Source organism: Antechinus flavipes, chromosome 3, assembly GCF_016432865.1.
Source record: "Antechinus flavipes isolate AdamAnt ecotype Samford, QLD, Australia chromosome 3, AdamAnt_v2, whole genome shotgun sequence".
Classification (NCBI taxonomy): domain Eukaryota; kingdom Metazoa; phylum Chordata; class Mammalia; order Dasyuromorphia; family Dasyuridae; genus Antechinus; species Antechinus flavipes.
Genome location: NC_067400.1, coordinates 628,829,460 through 628,851,003, shown reverse-complemented (window position 1 = coordinate 628,851,003; position 21,544 = coordinate 628,829,460). Strand labels below are relative to the sequence as shown.

General features: G+C 32.3%; 1 protein-coding gene across 1 annotated transcript in view; it reads left to right on the top strand.

The window, feature by feature from the left end:
- Positions 1–21,544, top strand: part of LOC127557653 (vomeronasal type-2 receptor 26-like) — a 149,600-nt gene that overhangs the window by 43,686 nt on the left and 84,370 nt on the right. Inside the window, exon 2 of the mRNA XM_051990963.1 lies at positions 21,404–21,538. Coding sequence (XP_051846923.1) covers positions 21,404–21,538 — 135 coding nt within the window. The remainder of the gene's footprint in view (positions 1–21,403; positions 21,539–21,544) is intronic.

The window sequence follows — 21,544 nt, the reverse complement described above, 5'->3', positions numbered from 1 at the left end:
CAGCAAATCATAGACATAATTAATTACTTCACTCAAGAAAACGATAATAATGAGACATCATACCAAAATGTATGGGATGCAGCCAAAGCGGTAATAAGGGGAAATTTCATATCTCTAGAGGCCTATTTGCATAAAATAGAGAAAGAGAATGTCAATGAATTGGGCTTGCAACTAAAAATGCTAGAAAAGGAACAAATTAAAAACCCCCAGTCAAACACTAAACTTGAAATTCTAAAAATAAAAGGAGAGATCAATAAAATTGAAAGTAAAAAAAAAAAACTATTGAATTAATTAATAAAACTAAGAGTTGGTTCTATGAAAAAACCAACAAAATATAAAAACCCTTAGTAAATCTGATTAAAAAAAAGGAAAGAGGAAAATCAAATTGTTCATCTTAAAAATGAAAAGAGAGAACTCACCACTAACGAAGAGGAAATTAGAGCAATAATTAGGAGTTACTTTGCCCAACTTTATGCCAATAAATTTGACAACTTAAATGAAATAGAAGAATACCTCCAAAAATATAGCTTGCCCAAACTAACAGAGGAAGAAGTAAATATCCTAAACAGTCCCATCTCAGAAAAAGAAATAGAACAAACTATCAATCAACTCCCTAAAAAAAAATCCCAGGACCAGATGGATTTACATGTGAATTCTATCAAACATTTAAAGAACAATTAACTCCAATGCTAAATAAACTATTTGAAAAAATAGGGATTGAAGGAGTCCTACCAAACTCCTTTTATGACACAGACATGGTACTGATACCTAAACCAGGTAGGCTGAAAACAGAGAAAGAAAATTATAGACCAATCTCCCTAATGAATATTGATGCTAACATCTTAAAGAAAATATTAGCAAAAAGATTACAGAAAATCATCCCCAGGGTAATACACAATGACCAAGTAGGATTTATACCAGGAATGCAGGGCTGGTTCAATATTAGGAAAACTATTAGCATAATTGACCATATCAATAACCAAACAAACAAAAACCATATGATCATCTCAATAGATGCAGAAAAAGCATTTGATAAAATCCAACATCCATTCCTAATAAAAACACTTGAGAGCATAGGAATAAATGGACTTTTCCTTAAAATAGTCAGGAGCATATATTTAAAACCATCAGTAAGCATCATATGCAATGGGGAAAAACTGGAACCTTTCCCAGTAAGATCTGGAGTGAAGCAAGGTTGCCCACTATCACCATTGTTATTCAATATTGTATTAGAAACACTAGCCTCTGCAATAAGAGTCGAGAAAGAGATTAAAGGAATTAGAGTAGGCAATGAGGAAACCAAACTATCACTCTTTGCAGATGATATTATGGTATACCTAGAGAACCCCAGAGATTGTACTAAAAAGCTATTAGAAATAATTCATAATTTTAGCAAAGTAGCAGGATACAAAATAAATCCCCATAAATCCTCAGCATTTTTATACATCACCAACAAAATCCAAGAGCAAGAGATACAAAGAGAAATTCCATTCAAAATAACTGTTGATAGTATAAAATATTTGGGAATCTACCTACTAAAGGAAAGTCAGGAATTATATGAGCAAAATTACAAAAAAGTTTCCACACAAATAAAGTCAAACTTAAATAGCTGGAAAAATATTAAGTACTTTTGGATAGGCCGAGCGAACATAATAAAGATAGCAATACTCCCTAAACCAATCTATTTATTTAATGCTATACCAATCAGACTTCCAAGAAAATATTTTAATGATCTAGAAAAAATAACAACAAAATTCATATGGAACAATAAAAAGTCGAAAATCTCAAGGGAATTAATGAAAAAAAAAATCAAATGAAGGTGGCCTAGTTGTACCTGATCTAAAATTATATTATAAAGCAGCAGTCACCAAAACCATTTGGTATTGGCTACAAAATAGATTAGTTGATCAGTGGAAAAGATTAGGTTCACAAGACAGAATAGTCAACTATAGCAATCTAGTGTTTGACAAACCCAAAGCCCCTAACTTTTGGGATAAGAATTCATTATTTGATAAAACCTGCTGGGATAACTGGAAATTAGTATGGCAGAAATTATGCATGGACCCACACTTAACACCATATACCAAGATAAGATCAAAACGGGTCCATGACCTAGGCATAAAGAATGAGATTATAAATAAGAGGAATGTAGGATAGTTTATCTCTCAGACTTGTGGAGGAGAAAGAAATTTGTGACCAAAGATGAACTAGAGACCATTACTGATCACAAAATAGAAAATTTTGATTACTTCAAATTAAAAAGCCTTTGTACAAACAAAACTAATGCAAACAAGATTAGAAGGGAAGCAACAAACTGGGAAAACATCTTTACAGTTAAAGGTTCTGATAAAGGCCTCATTTTCAAAATATACAGAGAACTGACCCTAATTTATAAGAAATCAAGCCATTCTCCAATTGATAAATGGTCAAAGGGTATGAACAGACAATTTTCAGATGATGAAATTGAAACTATTACCACTCATCTGAAAGAGTGTTCCAAATCACTATTGATCAGAGAAATGCAAATTAAGACAACTCTGAGATACCACTACACACCTGTCAGATTGGCTAAGAAGACAGGAAAAAATAATGATGAATGTTGGAGGGGATGCGGGAAAATTGGGACACTGATGCATTGTTGGTGGAACTGTGAACGAATCCAACCATTCTGGAGAGCAATCTGGAATTATGCCCAAAAAATTATCAAACTGTGCATACCCTTTGATCCAGCAGTGCTACTACTGGGCTTATACCCCAAAGAGACACTGAAGAAGGGAAATGGACCTGTATGTGCCAAAATGTTTGTGGCAGCCCTGTTTGTAGTGGCTAGAAACTGGAAATTGAATGGATGCCCATCAATTGGAGAATGGCTGGGTAAATTGTGGTATATGAATGTTATGGAATATTATTGTTCTCTAAGGAATGACCAGCAGGATGAATACAGAGAAGCTTGGAGAGACTTACATGAACTGATGCTGCGTGAAATGAGCAGAACCATGAGATCATTATATACTTAGACAACGATATTGTATGAAGATGTATTCTGATGGAAGTGGATTTCTTTGACAAAGAAACCTAACTGAGTTTCAATTGATAAATGATGGACAGAAGCAGCTACACCCAAAGAAAGAACACTGGGAAACGAATATGAACTATTTGCATTTTTGTTTTTCTTCCTGGGTTATTTTTACCTTCTGAGTCCAATTCTCCCTGTGCAACAAGAGAACTGTTAGGTTCTGCAAACATTTATTGTTTCTAGGATATACTGCAACATATCTAACATATATAGAACTGCTTGCCATCTAGGGGAGGGGGTTGAGGGAGGGAGGGGAAAAATCGAAACAGAAGCAAGAGAAAGGGATAATGTTGTAAAAAAAATTACCTTGGCATGGATTCTGTCAATATAAAGTTATTATTAAATAAAATAAAATTTTTAAAAAAGGATAATGTTTTTCCTCAAGATATAAATGAAGTCAGTGATAAAATGTATTCAGGGATAGGTGACATCATATTATGACACATATTATCATCTTACAATGATGCATTTAAAGTATGTATTACAAAAAATATCACCCTGAAAAATAATTGGAGTATGTACACCAATTATCAAAGATAATATTATATAATAAATTTAGTGATTAAATGAATCTTAGAAGCTATTTTATAAGTTAGTTATTCAATAAACACAAATTTAATATTTATGATGTGCTAAACACTGGAATAAAGGCTGGAGCTGAAAACAACAGCAAATAAAAACAATAGTTCCAATGGATGAGAATACATGCAAAAACCTATGTGCAATAAAATTATATATTGGATAATGGGAGAATATATCAATAAAGGAAGGCAGAAGAATTAATGGAAATCAGGAAAGGTATTAAGTAATTCCTGTAAATTCCCATCTGATGATGGGATTTTATTGGAAATTTCATGAAATATAAAGAAGAAAGAAAGCAGAAATAAGTGAGGAATAACACCAGTAATAGGGGATAGCTGGTGAAAATGTCTACAGTTAGAAGGTTGAATGTCAAATAATAAAGAGTAAGGAGGCCAATGTCACAGGATCTCAGAGAACTTGCTGGGGAGAGAGAAGAGAGAATAAAAGGTGCAGAACAACCAGAAAGGTATGAAAGGGAGGTTAATATTGAGTTTGAAATTACAAAGCATTGCAAATTTGATCTGTTAATCCGTAAAGAATCATTGTAATCTATTGTATAGGAGAGAAACGTGGTCAGATCTATGCCTTAGGAAAATAACATTACTACCCAAGTTGAAAATCAAGTGAAGTAAAGAAAGACCATTGGCAGGGAGACCTAAAAACTAGCACACTATTGCAAAAGTCCACATGTGAGATGATGAGGTCCTGCCCCATGGTAGTAGTAGTATTGGAATAAAGCAGGGGTTGCATAGTAGGAACAGCTCTTGACAACAGCTTGAATATAATGGTTGAGAGAGTATGGGTATTAGGAATGAACTCTAGTTTAAGAGTTTGCATGAGTAGTAGATGTTGGTAGCATCAAAAATTATAGAGAAGTTTGTAAAATGGGTGAAGTGTTTGGCAGGAAGATAATGATTTCAATTTTGGATATGTTAAATTTAAGAGTTCAATGGGATTTCCACTTTAAAATGTCCAATGAACAAGTGAATCCATGAGTAGAGAGGTAAGTAGAGAAGTTAATGTTGAATAAGAAGATATGAGAATCATCAGCATAGAAATAATATAATATAAGGACTTGTCAGGTCATGAATTGAAACTATTTATAGACATATGAAAATATGCTCCAAATCATTATTAATCAGAGAAATGCAAATTAAGACAACTCTGAGATACCACTACACACCTGTCAGATTGGCTAGAATGACAGGGAAAGATGATGGGGAATGTTGGAGGGGATGTGGAAAAACAGGGACATTGTTGGTGGAATTGTGAACACATCCAGCCATTCTGGAGAGCAATTTGGAACTATGCTCAAAAAGTTATCAAGCTGTGCCTACCCTTTGATCCAGCAGTGTTTCTACTGGGCTTATACCCCAAAGAGATACTAAAGAAAGGAAAGGGACCTGTATGTGCCAAAATGTTTGTGGCAGCCCTGTTTGTAGTGGCTAGAAGCTGGAAAATGAAAGGAGGTCCATCAATTGGAGAATGGTTGAGTAAATTGTGGTATATGAACGTTATGGAATATTATTGTTCTGTAAGGAACGACCAGCAGGATGAATACAGAGAGGACTGGCGAGACTTACATGAACTGATGCTGAGTGAAATGAGCAGAACCAGGAGATCATTATATACCTCAACAATGATACTGTTTGAGGATGTATTCTGATGGAAGTGGACCTTAATTGATCAAAGATGGACAGAAGCAGCTACACCCAGAGAAAGAACACTGGAAATGAATATAAACTGCTTGCATTTTTGTTTTTCCTCCCGGGTTATTTATACCTTCTGAATTCAATTCTCCCTGTGCAACAAGAAAACTGTTTGGTTCTGCACACATATATTGTATCTAGGATATACTGCAACCCATTCAACATGTAAAGGACTCTTGCCATCTCGGGGAAGGGGAGGAGGGAGGGAGGGGAAAAATCGGAACAGAATTGAATGCAAGGGATAATGCTGTAAAAATTACCCTGGCATGCGTTCTATCAATAAAAAATCATTAAAAAAATAAATAAATAAATGGTGGGATACAAAGGGATTATTTGTGAAATTAAAGATGTTTCCTTTAACAAGGAGAGGGACTACCTCTTAATATGAGATGAATAAAGGAGGACATAGAAATGGAAAGCATCTAATTGATTTGAAAGGAAGAAGAGAGAATAAGAAAAAGATCACTTTTGCCATAATGGTGTCTTTTTCAATAAAAATAATATAAAATTCTATATGAAAGAAGAGGCGATGGAAGCAATATGAGATTTGAGCTGGCATGACAAATTTTGGAAGTACTACTATAGTGAATGGATGTTAAGTAAATTATGAAATTATGTAAGGATTGTTTTGCTACAGTGAAGTCCCAGTTGAGAATATGTAACATAAATAATATAGCAGCTAAAACTGAATAATTTTTTTTCATTTTGTTTATTCTCTTCATTCTATAAGAATAGAAAAAGAAGCCAAGAAAAGTTATATGACTAGTTTCTAGGAAACACAGACAATAAGAATCATCAATTGAGAAATATGAAAATTCACAAAAATTACAAATAGGAATTAAAATGAGAGATAAAACTCCATTTTGAGAAAAACAACAATTAAAAAACTCCTAAAGAACTATAACAAAAAGAATTATCATTGGTTAACATTTACTATACCAAACACTTTAAAATTATTATCTCATTTACCCCTCATGGCAATTTTGGAAGTTAGGTACTAATATTTTTATTTTATATGTGAGGAAACTGAGACCAAGAGCTTAAATGACTTACACAGAGACAGAAAGCTAATAAATGTCTAAGGCTGGATTCAAACTCAAAATTCCTGAATCCAGGTCCAGTGCCTTTCCACTATGCTACCTTGCTGTTTAACTTTGCCTTAATGAAAAAAACTTGGAAATGGATAGAAAAAAATTGACCCTATTTATAGCAATTATAGAATAAAAATTTTAGTGTTGCATAAATTGCCATGACTGGAAGAAAGAGCTATAATTATCATACTATTCAATAGATAATTCAATCAAGGGCAATACCATTTTATGGTATTCTTTCAGTGTTGACAAGGATATTGAAAAACTAAAAGTAGTGTTGTCTCATAAAAAGAAAGAAGTATATTTTTAGACATGTAATATTAGCCTATTAAAAGACTGCATTAAATATGGTTATACCAAGAATATTTAAGGTCAAAACTGGAAGGAGGGGAAAAATAGGCAAACTAGGCAAATGATGACGGAAATCACAATATTTTCTCAAAGTATTTTTCCCTGACCAATATAATTGGTGTCACTGTATTACTGTTCATATAGTTCCTAGTGCTGTCTGGGTAGGTAGACAGACAAACATTTTATTTTCTTTGTAATTATTTAAAATGGAATTTTTTTCTATTTCTTGCTGCTGGGCTTTGTTAGGAACATATAGAAATTCTGATGATTTGTGTAGATTTCTTTTATGTCCTGCAACTGTGCTAAAGCTGTGAATTGTTTCTAGTAACTTTTTGAATAATTTTCTAGGACTTATTAATTATGTCATATAATCAACAAAGAATGACACTTTTTATTTCTTCATTGCCTATTCTAATTTCTTTCTTTTATTGTTAAAGTCAACATATTATTGGAAATTATTGATATTATTGGGAATGCTTACAGCTCTTCCCCATTACATATGATACTTGTTGATGGTTTTAGATAGATGCTACTTATCATTTTAAGAAAAGCTACATTTATGTCTATACACTCTTGTGCTTTTAATAGGAATAAGTACTGTCTTTAGTCAAATGTTTTTTCTGTACCTATTGAGATTATCATATGATTTCTGTTACTTTTCTTATTGATATAGTCAATTATATCAGTAGTTTTCCTGCTATTGAACCAGCCCTGCATTCTTACTATAAATCCTATCTAATCAAGTGTTGTCTTGGTGATAAATTATTGTAATTATTTTGCAATATTTTATTTAAAATTTTTTGTATCAATATTCATTAAGGAGATTTTTCTATAAATTTTTCTTCTATCTTGGCTTTTCATTACCCTATTTGTGTCATAAAAGGAATTTGGCAGGACTTCTTATTTACCTATTGCTCCAAATAGATTATGTAGCATTGTAACTAATTGTCATTTAAATGTAGAATTCACTTGGAAATCCATCTGGTCCTAGAGATTTTTTTTCTCAAGTAATTCATTGATGAGTTGTTCAATTTCTGTTTTTAAAATGTCATTATTTATTTTCTCACTTGTTAATCTGGGCAATTATTTGTAAGCATTCATCCATTTCAATTATATTATCAGATTTGTTAGTCTATAATTGGACAAAATAGCTCCTAATTATTGCTTTAATTTCTTTTTCATTGGTGGTATGTTCATTTTCATTTTTGATCTTAGTAATTCTATTTCCCCATTTTCTTTTTCTAATCAATTAACTAAAGATTTAACTATTTTATTGTTTCATTATAAAATCAACTCAGTTTTATTTGTTACTTCAATAATTTCTTAATTAATTGGGGTTTCAAATTTGTTCTTTTTAAAAAGCTTTTTGAGTTGCACATTCAATTCATTGATCTCTTCTTTATTTCATTTATGTAAGCATTCAGAGTTATAAAATTTCCCCCAAGAAATGTTTTGGCTACATCCCATGTATTTTTGGTATGTTGTCTTGTTATTGTTATTCTTTTGGATGAAGTTATTGTTTCTATGACTTTTTGTTTGATCGACTCATTTTTTAGTATTAGATTGTTTAATTTCCACTTAGTTCCTAACCACTCAAAATTCTAGCAATACCTTCTTTTTTATTACCTAATTGTGGGCTTATATTATTTAGGGGTTGGATATATGACTCTGATCATGTCACTCATGAACAAAGAGAGATTCATCTCAAGCCAGAGCTATCCTTTTTTTCATTGCCAATAAACCATGCACAATGGAGGTGTAACAATTTCACCTAGACTGACCCTCTAAATTTTTGAGCAAGATCAGAAATGTCTTTGAAAGGCTAGGCTTTGAATAAGGAAATAGAAAAGAAAAAAATAAAGTGAATCTTCTCAAGATATATTAATAACTTGTTATAAATAATTATTTCTCTTAGAGTCTCACTAAAATCACTAAAATTGCCCCAGATTAATACAAATGAAGGTGGTTAGGAAAGAGTTCCACTGGTGTATGAAAAAGAACTTGATCTTAATAGGATGCAGAATCCCAAAATTTCTGCAACCTGAATTCTGCTCTGTACAGGCAGGAGAAAATGAAAAGCTTTACTTACTGAAAAGGAAAACCTAAAAAAGAACTAAGGAATTTCAATTCCTTGAGTATATATCAAGATTTTCAGCTTTATGGCACAGGATATGACAATATTTAATAGGAAGACTAAGAATAAGACTATGAGAATATTGAACTAGTATTCCATCTTTGAGCTCTATCCTTTTTTATATTCTACACAGACAAACCTAATTCTGAGAGTGATTAGAAAATGATGACAAGAAAAGATGCCTTAGAGCTAAGCAAAGACGTGAGTCAAGAAAGGTCTCAGAGAATGCCATGCGATAGAAAGGGATGGGTCTCAAATAGTGAAAAAATAAGATCAGGGAAAATCATCTCAGGTATATAAAGGGTAAAGAGAAGAAAGAAATCAAAGATCTAATAATCCATGAATAGCAGAGAAAAAAGAAACAGAAGAAAGGAGAGCAGCAACAAAAGAAAAACAAGATTTTCAGGTTCCTCACAGAAGGGATATGAGAGAGACAACAGACATCAGAGCACAAAACGAGAACAGAGCAGAGAGATAACATCAAAAAAGAGAGAGAAAGGAAAGGGAGAAACCAAAAGTTTCATTCTAATTATTAGGAAAGAAAAAGATTGGGATGATAGCCAGAATGTTGTGACGATAGAAACTTAGATTGTAAAAGCCAAGAAAGACCTCTCAGAGTGGGGTTTGAGAAAATGTTCCCAACAATATGTGCTGAATAAACATCTATGGAGCTCTCAAACCCAGAGAAGGCAGTTACACTGAAAACCCCCTACGAGAGATGATGAGGCCATAGAGTAGGAGAGAGAATCACAACAAAGTCATGGATAATAAAGATACCCAGGGAAAATCCTAAGACTGTTTTCAAAGCTTTTTTCAAGGTTCCTTTCCTGCTCACAGGCAGACAGGGCCTGAACAACAATTGAATTCTTTAGTTTTGTCTTGAAAAAGATAGTCTGCTTTAAACTTCTAACTGTAAAACAAATATAAGAAGATATTTACCTGATTGTTCTTTTTCTAAGATTGAAGAATAGACTGCACCAAACAGAATGTATCTCTTAGAATGCATGAGTGTCTATGTGCATTTGTGATGGCTCAGGCAGATCCTAGTTATAAGGACTGCATTAGCTGAGCCCATCTGTTTCCAGGACTGTTATTATCATGTTATGATAAAGATCAGTGACATTATTCTGCTAAGGGAATCTAAGAGTGAACTTTTATCCCAAATGAAAATGTCTTCAAGGATTCCCACTAATTCAGATAGGTCTTCACCTAATAATAAATAATGATGACAGCCAAATCATGAACTACCTCAGAGGAGAGAAACTTTCCTGGTCTCTAATTGATTAGAGGAGTAGCCATTAAAGAAGCAGGCAGAGAGGAAAAAAAAAACTTTATTGTGGGTGCTTCCATTAGTACCATTCACCTGGCTTGGGCTCTGCAGCTTGTCCAAAGGGATCTCTGGTCTTGCATCTGCACTTTTTTTTTTTCACTGAGGAAATTGGGGTTAAGTGACTTACCCAAGGTCACACTGCCAGGGAGTGTTAAGTGTCTGAGGCCAGATTTGAACTCAGGTCTTTCTGACTTCAGGGCTGGTGTTCTATCCACTGTGCCATCTAGGTGCTCTGCATCTGCACTTTTTTATTCAAGTTCCCAACCTCTCATTCTAGTCTCTGAACATTAATTCCTTCATAAAACTAATATTACTATGTACGATATTGATACCTTTTTTGTGCTTTTATGTCCATCCCTAACAATGGTGGACAGCAGGAAATAGGTTTTTTATTAATAAGGAAGGTTACACATATCTCAATAAAGGCCCAACTTTCTTCAGACTCTCATTATTTTATCATTCCTGGAAGACATTTTAATTCACTCAAAAGAATAATGAAGTTGTGAATCCTTTGTTACAGTCTTATCTCTTCTATAATATGGAGTGTGTGTGTGTGTGTGTGTGTGTGTGTGTGTGTGAACATTTCTTTGTGTTTCTGTGTATATTCTGGGAAATTGTTGTCATGTGGATTACCTATGTCCTCATGAATAAAAATGTGAATTGCACAGAAGCAAGAATAGATTTCCTTAGTCACTTTTCTCTGTCCTTTTCTAAGCAGTCTTTGTTCTCTTTTCTAAAGGTGAACAGGACAGAGCTTGGTTACTATGCTTTACTCAAAGGAATGAAAGCCTGAGTTTGAATTATGTTTATTTTCTTCCCTAAAGATGATTAATGTAAGACAAGTAATTTTTAGGTTCAAATTATTCTTCTTCTTGTTATCCATTAACAAAAAACTACAGTTACAATTTATTTTTCCAAGACTTAGACTCCATTCCTACCAAATGCTCAACAAATATGCAAAATAAACAGCAAATAAATCCACTTTATAAAATCAATAGCAGAAAGTCTATGTAGGAAATTATATCAGACAATCCAGTCTGAATGATCTGTCTCATTGTAAGTAAGATAATCTCCTCAATGAAGAGAGAGAGAGGGAGTCTTGGATCTTGTTCAAAGGACATAGAACTATGATCAAGATGTCAGTTCTTTTACATTTTGATTTCCTCCCAGCCATTTTCTCCCTTCAAATTTCCAAATGGCATCTGAAACATTACTATTCTTTCCAATAAAGAAGCAAAAAAACAAACAAACAAACAAACAAACAAACCGTAAAAACAAAATAGGATTTGTTTTCCCTACCATTCTCATCAACTTCTTACTTCACACAGGCCCAGTGCACAGGCATTGAATATTCACATTCCATCAATGAAGAGAATATTATAAAATCACTCTGAGCCATAGTTTACATTGCACTAGAAAACTATTTGAAATGTCAGCTTTCTCCTATACCAAATGAGACCTACAAATTGTTTACAATTTTTATTTTACAAATTAGCTGCATGTTAATTGAACCAGTACAAAATAAAGGAAAATTAACTAAGAAAAAAAATATGATAATATGTTCTGACACAATTTTATTTTCAATTCAGGAAAAAGTAAAGTGATGTTATAAATAAATATAAAAGGAGAGATATGTTAAATATAGACTATACATAGTATGTCAATATTATAGATAATAATAAAGTTTTAAAAGTGCATCTTAATATTTCTTAATAATTCTTAATCTCAATCTTAATAATTCTTAATATTTCTCTCTCAATATTTCACTTAATGTCACTTAATTCAAAAATATAATTTCACTTAATAATAAATAGAAATCATTAATAATTCACATTTTTTCAATATTTTGCTAAATATCACAATAACTCTTAATCTTAATCACTTAACATAATTTAATATTTCACTTAATATTTCCTAAAAAAATTAGTTGTGAATTAAGGAAAAGAAACATAGAAACAATAATAAAATATGTGAATGGGCATAAAGATTAGATAGACATAGACATATAGACACAGATAAAATGACAAAGATAAAACATAATATAAATAATTAATGGCAAGATAACACAGGCAGTAACATTAATGAATTGTTTCTGGAGCTGTGGATTAATAATAATAATATAAGGTTAGCTATAATAATAATGATAGCTATTATATGGAGAAAATTTGGGGTCTGATATTTTGCACTAGAACATCTAGTTGCACATCATCTTTTTAGATTCTAAAAACAACATTAGAAGGTATAAATATTATTTCCATTTCACAGTTGAAGAAACTCAAACAGAGAGTAAGCAATCTTAGAATTATATAGCTGGACAGAATTCAGAATCCAACATGCTTTTGATGCTGAAGGTCTTAATTCCAAGATGGTTATTGATGCCCAATGAAATTTTTGCATTTTGTAGAACTATAATTTTTATATAACTGGAAAGGAGGAAGGGGAAATTACATCCAGCAGTGAGTTTTGCTGCAAACCATCATGTCTTTTGGTCTACCAGTATAGCCTTTCTGCCAATAACATGAAAAACTATACTAGGAGGGACCTTCAGCTGTACTACCTCAGAACCTGACAAATCCAGCCAGCAGAGGTACAATTTTTAGATAACATAAAGGTTGCTTGAGAAGTATATAATTGTGGGGGGAAAAAAAAAACAAAAACAAAAAAACCTCCTTGTATCAGTCTTTGGATCTTGCTGGGTTTATGATCAGCATAATATAGGTCCTTAGTTTAGGATCCCTAAATAACAGAGATTGTCTACCTTCTTTTTGTCCTCTATTTTAAAGTCTGGGCTAGCTCCTGGAGGCCTCAGGATCCACCAGAATCAGGATAAATTAAAGTCCTTGGTCTGTAGGGGCAGAAATGAAGGAGAAAGAAAAACTGTCACGAGACTCCTAGATTCTCCAGTCCAAAGTCACCAATTTCTCTCCTCCTTGTTCTGTGGCAAAGTTACTCTCTGACCCCTCTCTCACCTCACCCTCAAATACTTGTCTACAATTATCTTATCACCAAACATTCAGTCCCACCAATGGTGAGGCCATTCATCCAAACATATGCTAATAGAGCCATTGTCTCATATCAAATAGATAATTAGCCTTAAGTGCTCAGTTGCCTGATTCAAGTACACCTATTCAAATTTTCAGCCCACTACATCTCCTGCTTTCTTTTGTTTTAGAACACAGGTGGTCACACCATCCCTGACTTCTCAGGGAGGTGAGAAGCCCCAAAAGGAGGTGATTACATCTTTCCTCACTTCTCAGGAAAGGGGGTGAAAACACCAAAAAGGAGGTGATCATGCTCCCCTCCCTGACTTCTCAGGAAGGGAGATGAAATTACTAAAATGGAGATGATCACGCTCTCCCTGACTTGAGAGATGAAAAACATGAAGACAGATGAAAAACACCAAAGGGAAGCCAGGAGTTAAGCCAGGTATTGTTAGTGGATTTCTGGGCTGAAGGTTCTTACTAGAAACAGATATACACAAACCCATCAGCATAGGCGGTATTACACAAGCACATAGCAATAAAGCATAGCCCTCTACACTTTGTCTAGCTTCTATTTAGCCTCTCCTTTCATCTTTTCCTCCTTACCACTATTTAGTTTATCACCTCCCCTGATTTTCCCTACCTTCTGTCAGGCTCTCCTCCCAATCCTGGATCTTCTTTGCTTAATCTACTCCCCTCTTCCTTTCTTCTCAGGTAAGATAGATTTCCATATTCAACTGATTGTGGATTTTATTCCTTTTTTGAGTGAATAATGATGAGAGTAAGGATCAAGTGATTCTAATTGCCCACTCTCCCTTTGTTCCCTTCTTTTCAATAGGTCTTTGGAACCTCTTCATGTGAAACAATTTATACTCTTCTCCCTCTTCCTTTCTTCTGCACCAATGGAGAAGAATAGAATGGAAGGAAATACATAGTGATTACACTGAAATCATAACTGTCAATGAGAATGTGATGAAGTCTCCCATAAAATAGAAGTAGATAGCAGAGTGGATCAAAAATTAGTATCCTACAATATGCTGTTTAGAAGAAATACATTTAAAGAAGAGAAAATATACAGAATAAAGATAAAGGGCTAGGAAGGAACATGCTTTAATTGAAGTAAAAAACAAAATAAACAACAATGACAACACATGAGTAGCAATCTTGATCTCAGAAAAGGCAAAAAAAAAAATACACCTAAGTAAAAGAGATAATGAAGGAAACTATATCCTGAAACTAAAAAGTACTGAAATAATGAAAAATGATATAAAATAAAAAGGAATGAAGTAATATTAATATTAAACATATATACATTAAGTGATATAGCATCCAATTAAACATATATACACCAAGTGACATAGCATCCATAACTTCTTAAAAAAGTTAAATTACTTACAGAAGAAAAAAAATAGATCGCAGAATTATAATAGATAGAAATTTTAATTTTTCTCTCTCAGAACTTGAAAAATCTAAGCAAAAATAAACATGAAAAAACTAAGTAGACAAATAGATTTGACAGATTTTTAGAGAAAACTGAATGGATCAGTAGGACATGACACCTACATAAAAATAGAACATATTATAAGGCATAAAAAGTTTAAAATCAAATGTAAAAAGACAGAAATATTAAATGTATTCTTTTAAGATCATGACACTATAAAATTATATTTAACAAAGAGCAGTGGAAAGATAGATTAAAAATTGATTGGAAAGTTAAAATGATATAGTCCTAAAGAATAAGGAAGTCAAAGAACAAATCACATAAACAATCAATAATTTCACTAAGGAGAATGACAACAGGGAGACAACAATTCAAAATTTAGAGGATGTGGTCAAAGCAGTACTTAAGGGAATTTTATTTCTCTAAATTTTTGCATTAATAAAATGAAAAAAAATAATAGGTCAATGAATTGGGTATGCAACTAGAATAAACTTGGAAAAAAAAAGAAACAAAAATTTCCTAGTTAAACACTAAATTGAAAATCCTGGAAACCAAAGATAAGAATAACAAAAATGAAAAGAAAAAAAAAAGAAAACTACTGAGCTAATAAATAAATATAGGAGCTACATTTATGAATATATATATGCCAGTGGCTAATTTTATTTTTTAAAAAATCAAATATCCAGTGTCAAAAATGAAAAGGGTGAAATTGTTACCAATGAAGAAATTAAAGTAATTATTATAAAATATTGCTCAATTATATGCCAATAAATCTGAGAATCTGAGTGAAGTAGCTAAATACTTGTGAAAATATGAATTACCTAGATTAAGGTCAGGAAATAGAAAGTCAAATAACCCAAGTTTAGAAAAGGAAATTGAACAAGTTATTGAGGAATTCCTTAAGAAAAAATCCTCAAGATCAGATGAGTTAATGAGTCAATTCTCCCAAACATTTAAAGAACAATTAATTACAGTACTAAATAAATTATTTGGAAAAATAAGTGAAGAAGCCTAACCAAACTCCTTTTATGACTAAAATATGGTACTGAAATCAAAAACAGAAAGAACTAAAATAGACAAAGAAAAATATAGACCTATTTTCCTAATGAATATTGATGTAAAAATTTTGAACAAAATGTGAGCAAGACAATTACAGAAATATATCACAAGGATTATACACTATGACCAAGTAGTATTTATCCTAGGAATGCAGTGTTGGCTCAGTATTAGAAAAACCATCAACACAGTTGAAAATATCAACAAGAAAACCAATAGTAATTTTGTTATTATCTCAACAAATGATGAATCATCCATTTTTTAAAAAGACATTTGAGAGCATAGGAATAAAGAGTATTTCTTAAAATTATAAGCAGTATCTATCTAAACTGAACAGCAAGCATAATCTGTAATAAAGATAAGCTAGAAACCTTCCCAGTAAGATGAGGGGTGAATTAAGGATGACCATTATAACCATTATTATTCAATATAGTTTCAGAAGTGTTAATTTTAAAACTAAGAAAAAATATATTAAAGCCAACAACTATAGCTAACCAAGAAACAAACCTAACAATACCACTACAATCCCAAAAGAGATAAAAAAGAAAAGAAAAAGGACCTATATATGTACAAAAATATTTATAGCAACTCTTTCCTCAGGAGAAACATGGAAATTGAGGGAATATCTATCAATTGGGGAATGGCTGAATAAATTGTGGTATGTGATTATGATGATATATTATTGTTCTATAAGAAATAATGAGGAATATTATATTGTGGTAAGCAAAGTAGCTAGGAATATAACAAAGAATCATCTATGCAGCAAAATCGAGGATAATCCTTCAGGGGAAATGGTGGAAATTCAGTGGATTAGAGGACTTGCAAACACACTGATAAAAAGACCAGAGCTAAATAGAAAATTTGACTTTCAAATACAAAATTTAGGAAATGCATAAGAGGGTAAGGGAAAGGGAAACCATAAGGAACTAATTAGATTAAACTGTTTACATTCTTACAAAGGAGGATTATATGTATAACTCATATAATTTCATTATTAGGGCAGTTAGAAAGAATATATATAAAGGGCACAAGTGTGAGTTGAATATAAAGAGAATATCTAAAAGATGTAAAATTAAGGAGAGGGAGTTGAATGCTCTGGAAAAAAGGAAAAGAAAGATGTGAAATGGAATAAATTATATGTAATATATAAGAGAGGCAAGAAAAAATCTTTTATAGTAGAATAAGGGAGGAGGAGGAAAGGATAGTGAGTGAATCTTATCATAATTGGCTCAAAGAAGAATTAACACACACACTTAATTGCATATAGGAATCTATAGGAAAATAGCAAGGGAACTAAATATAAGGAGGCAAGAGGGTGATAGAAGAGAGGGCATATTGGGGAATGAGGTGGTCAGAAGTATGACATTTTTGAAAAGAGACAGCTTGAAGGGTCAGAGAGAAGAGAATAAATGGGAAGAACACAGTTTGCAATAATATCTATTATCAGTATTACAATGATCTAATACAACTCTAAAAAATAGCACCTTTCTTCCATTATTTTTTTTGATGAGAATACAATACAATATTAGTTTTAAAGTGATTTGGAAAACTTAGAGTACTATATTGTCCAGAAAATGTCATGTATTTACAAAAAAAAATATAGCAGCTCTTTTCTTGAGGCAAAAATAATGACATGGAGAAAATGAACATTAATTGGAGAATGGCTGAATAAATTTTGGTGTGTGATTAGGTTGAAGTGCTATTGTGCTATAAGAAATTATGAAAAGAATTTTGAAGTGAGTTTCTCTAATGACCACATTTCTCAAACATATAGAGAACTGATTAAAATTTACAAAAAAAGAGACTAATTCTCCAACTGATAAATAATTAAAAATTTCAGAGAAAGTAATCAAACTATTTATAGTCATTTTAAAAATATTCAAACTTACTATCAATTGGAGAAATGCTAATTAAAACCACTCAGGTACTATTAGACTGATAATGAGATATCTATTAGATTGGCTAATGGATCAGAAAAGTAAAATGACAAATGTTGAATGGGATGTGGGAAAAATGAGACATTAATTCATTCTTGGTGGAATTATGAATCTGATTCAACAATTCTCTAGAGTAATTTGGAGTTATGTCTGATGGGCAGTAAAACCATGCCTACTCTTTGTTTTTTTTTTTTTTTTTCTCTCTTTTTTTATTATAGCTTTTCATTTACAAGATATATGCATGGCAATTTTTCAGCATTGATAATTCATGCATGCTTATTGACCTAAAAATACTGCTACTAAGCATGTATTCCAAAAAAGATTTTTTTAAAAAGAAAAGGAAAAAGACATATATGTACAAAAATATTTTTAGCAACTCTTTTCTCAGGGGAAAGAAATGAAAATCGAAGGGATGCCCATCAATTGGGGGAATGGCTGAATAAATTGTGGTATATGATTATAATGGAATATTATTGTTCTACAAGAAATGATGAGCTGGACACTCTCAGCAAAGCCTGGAAAGATTTCTATGAGTTTATGCAAAGTGACATTTACTGGGTATAGAGAATAACAATGTTGGTCAATGATCAAGTGTTAATGGCTTTTCCATTCTCAGCAATAAATGATCAAAGACTACTCTGAAGGATTTACAATGAAAATGCTATTCATATCCAGAGAAAGAACTGATTGTGCCTAAATACAGATTGAAACATACTTTTAAAAAACAATTTTCCTGAGCTTTATGGGAGGGAAGGGAAGAGCTATGTTTTATTTTCAGGAAATGTTTTGCATAACTTCATATATGGCTTCTCAGTTGAAGAGGGGGATTATCGGAAAAAGAGGAAAGAAGAGAATATGGAACTCAAAGTTATAAAAACAAATGTTAAAATTTTTTTTACATATAACCATGGAAATACATATTAAGGAAAAAAGGAAAAGGAAAATGTCATGTATTTACAAAAAAATATATAGCAGCTCTTTTCTTGAGGCAAAAAATAATGACATGGAGAAAATGAACATTAATTGGAGAATGGCTGAATAAATTTTGGTGTGTGATTAGGTTGAAGTGCTATTGTGCTATAAGAAATAATGAGCAAGATGTCCTTAAAAAACAAAGCCAGAAAAATAAAAAGACTTTCATGAGTTGAAGCAAAATGAAATCTGTGTACAGAGTAATAGCAATATTGTAAAACGATCAGATGTAAATGAAGTATCTATTATCAGTATTACAATGATCTAATACAACTCTAAAAAATAGCACCTTTCTTCCATTATTTTTTTGATGAGAATACAATACAATATTAGTTTTAAAGTGATTTGGAAAACTTAGAGTACTATATTGTCCAGAACCTGCTGGACAGAGTGTGTAGGCCCTGCGAAGAGAGAAGAGGAAGGGTGGGACAAGAGACGCGCAGAATTGGAGACAAGACAGGTTTTCTGATCAAGTCTCATTTATTGTGGGCAAAAGTACAAGTATTTATGGTGGTTTGTGAGGGAGTGGGGGTCGTGCAAACTCAGTACAGAGGAGACCCTAGACAAAGGGTTTGTTTCCCGCCGAAAGAGGAGTTGACTAGAGGCCTTTGATGATGTAGGAAGCTCCAGGAGGCGTCTAGATGTCTGTTTGTTCAAGGTTAGAGGAGTCTTAGGAATGTGGCTTTATCACCTGTAGATTAGTGTGGGCTCCCCACACTATATCAGTGCTAGCTTTTATTGTGATGATTATTTTCATCTATTATCTGTATGAGATGAAGACTCACTTCTACTTGCATATGGAATATTCTTCATATGGTTGTTGACTGCTTTTATACATTATTCTTTGAAAACTTCCCGCATATGTTGTTATCCATTTGTCTATTGAGAAGTCTCCCCCAGTCTTATAAATGTTAATTAGTTCTGTATGTATATTTTATAACAATTTTCTAAAAACAAAAGGCAAACATAAAACAAACCTTCCATCAAAGACTTTTGTATGTCATGCATTTTTCTTCTCAATTTAATTACATTAGTTTTCCTCATCCAAAATCTTTTAAGATGCTATACAATTATACTTGTGCCTCTTTTCTACTACATTCTTTTTTATTCTTTGGTCTTAAAATTATTCCATATCATAGATCAAAAGTACTTTGTTCCTTGCATCTTCAATTTGCTTGTATTTTCTTATACATCTAAATTCCATGTATTTTTGCTTTTTATTTTAGTATTTGATTTGACTTATTAATCTATAACTACCTGATTTTTTCCAGATAGATTTCCAATTTTTTATTCTTTCTAAAAGTCAAGTCCTTAACCAAGCAACTGAGCTCTCTGAATGCATAAAACACTGTCTAACAATGGGTTTCATATATCATATAGTTAATCCATTTCGATAATGTTTCTATGTTTATTCTTCTGTAGCAGTTTGTCTTTTTTTGTTATTCTAATTTGTTCAATTTAATATACATTTTAAAAATGGTAACAGAAATTCTCAATTACAAGTTTGGATATATTTATATGAACTGATGCTAAGTAAAATGAATTTGGAACCATGCTTAAAAGGTTATCAAACTGTGCAAATCTTTTGATCCAGTAGTGTTTCTACTGGGTTTGTATCCCAAAGAAATCTTAAAGGAGGGAAAGAGTCTCATATGTGCAAACATGTTTGTGGTAGCCCTTTTTGTAGTGGTAAGAAACTGGAAACTGAGTGGATGTCCATCAATTGGAGAATGGCTGAAAAAGTGATAGTATATGAATGTAATGGAATATTATTTTTCTGTAAGAAATGACCAACAGGATGATTTCAGAGAGGCTTGGAGAGACTTACATGAACTGAGGCTAAGTGAAATGAGCAAAACCAGTAAATCATTGTACAAGGCAATAGAAAATTATATGATGGACATAACTCTTTTCAACAGTGAGATAATTCAACTAAGTTCCAAAGATTTTATGATGAAGAGAGACATCTACACCCAGAGAGAGGTCTGTGAGAATTGAGTGTGGATCACAACATGTCATTTTCACTTCTTTTGTTATTGTTTGCTTGAATTTTATTTTCTTTCTTTTTGATCTGATTTTTCTTATGCAGCAAGATAATTATATAATTATGCATGTCTATATTGGATTTACATATATTTTACCATGCTTAACAAATATTGGATTACTTGCCATGTAGGGGAGATGGTGGGGGGAATGAGAGGGAATTTAAACCACAATATTTTATAAGGGTCAATCATAAAAAATTATCCTTGCATATGTTTTGAAAATAAAAAGCCTCAATAAAAAATTAAATCATTAAAAGAAAAACAAAAAATCATCACATTAAAATCAACTTGTATCTAAATCCTCTCTGTATACTCCTTCTAACTGCCCTAATAAATATACAGTTTTCAAGAATTACAAGTGTCATCTTCCCAAGTAGGGATGTAAATAATTGAATCTTTAAATTGCATGATTTTTTTCTTTCCTGTTTGTATTCATGTTTCTCTTTGGCCTTTTATTTGAAGATCAAATTTTCTGTTTAGTTCAGATCTTTTCTTCAGAAATGATCAAAAGTATTCTATTTCAATTGCCCTCCTCCTCCCAAAAGATTATGTTCTGATGGAGCCATGATGGCAGAGAAGATAAAATGTAGGGACTTGCCCAAGTTCTCCCTCAAATCCTTCTACATACTTCAAAATAATGCTTCTAAACAAATTTTAATCATCATAACTCAAAAATATGGAATTTAATAATTATTTAGCTGTAAACAACTTAGGTCAGAAGGGAAAATCTGCTGGACCAGAGTAGGACTGGATCAAAATCCTGGCAGAGGCCATGACAGCACAATCATGGCATCAGCAACAGCTGAAGATTCTGAGATCTCAGCCCACAGAAGGTAAGG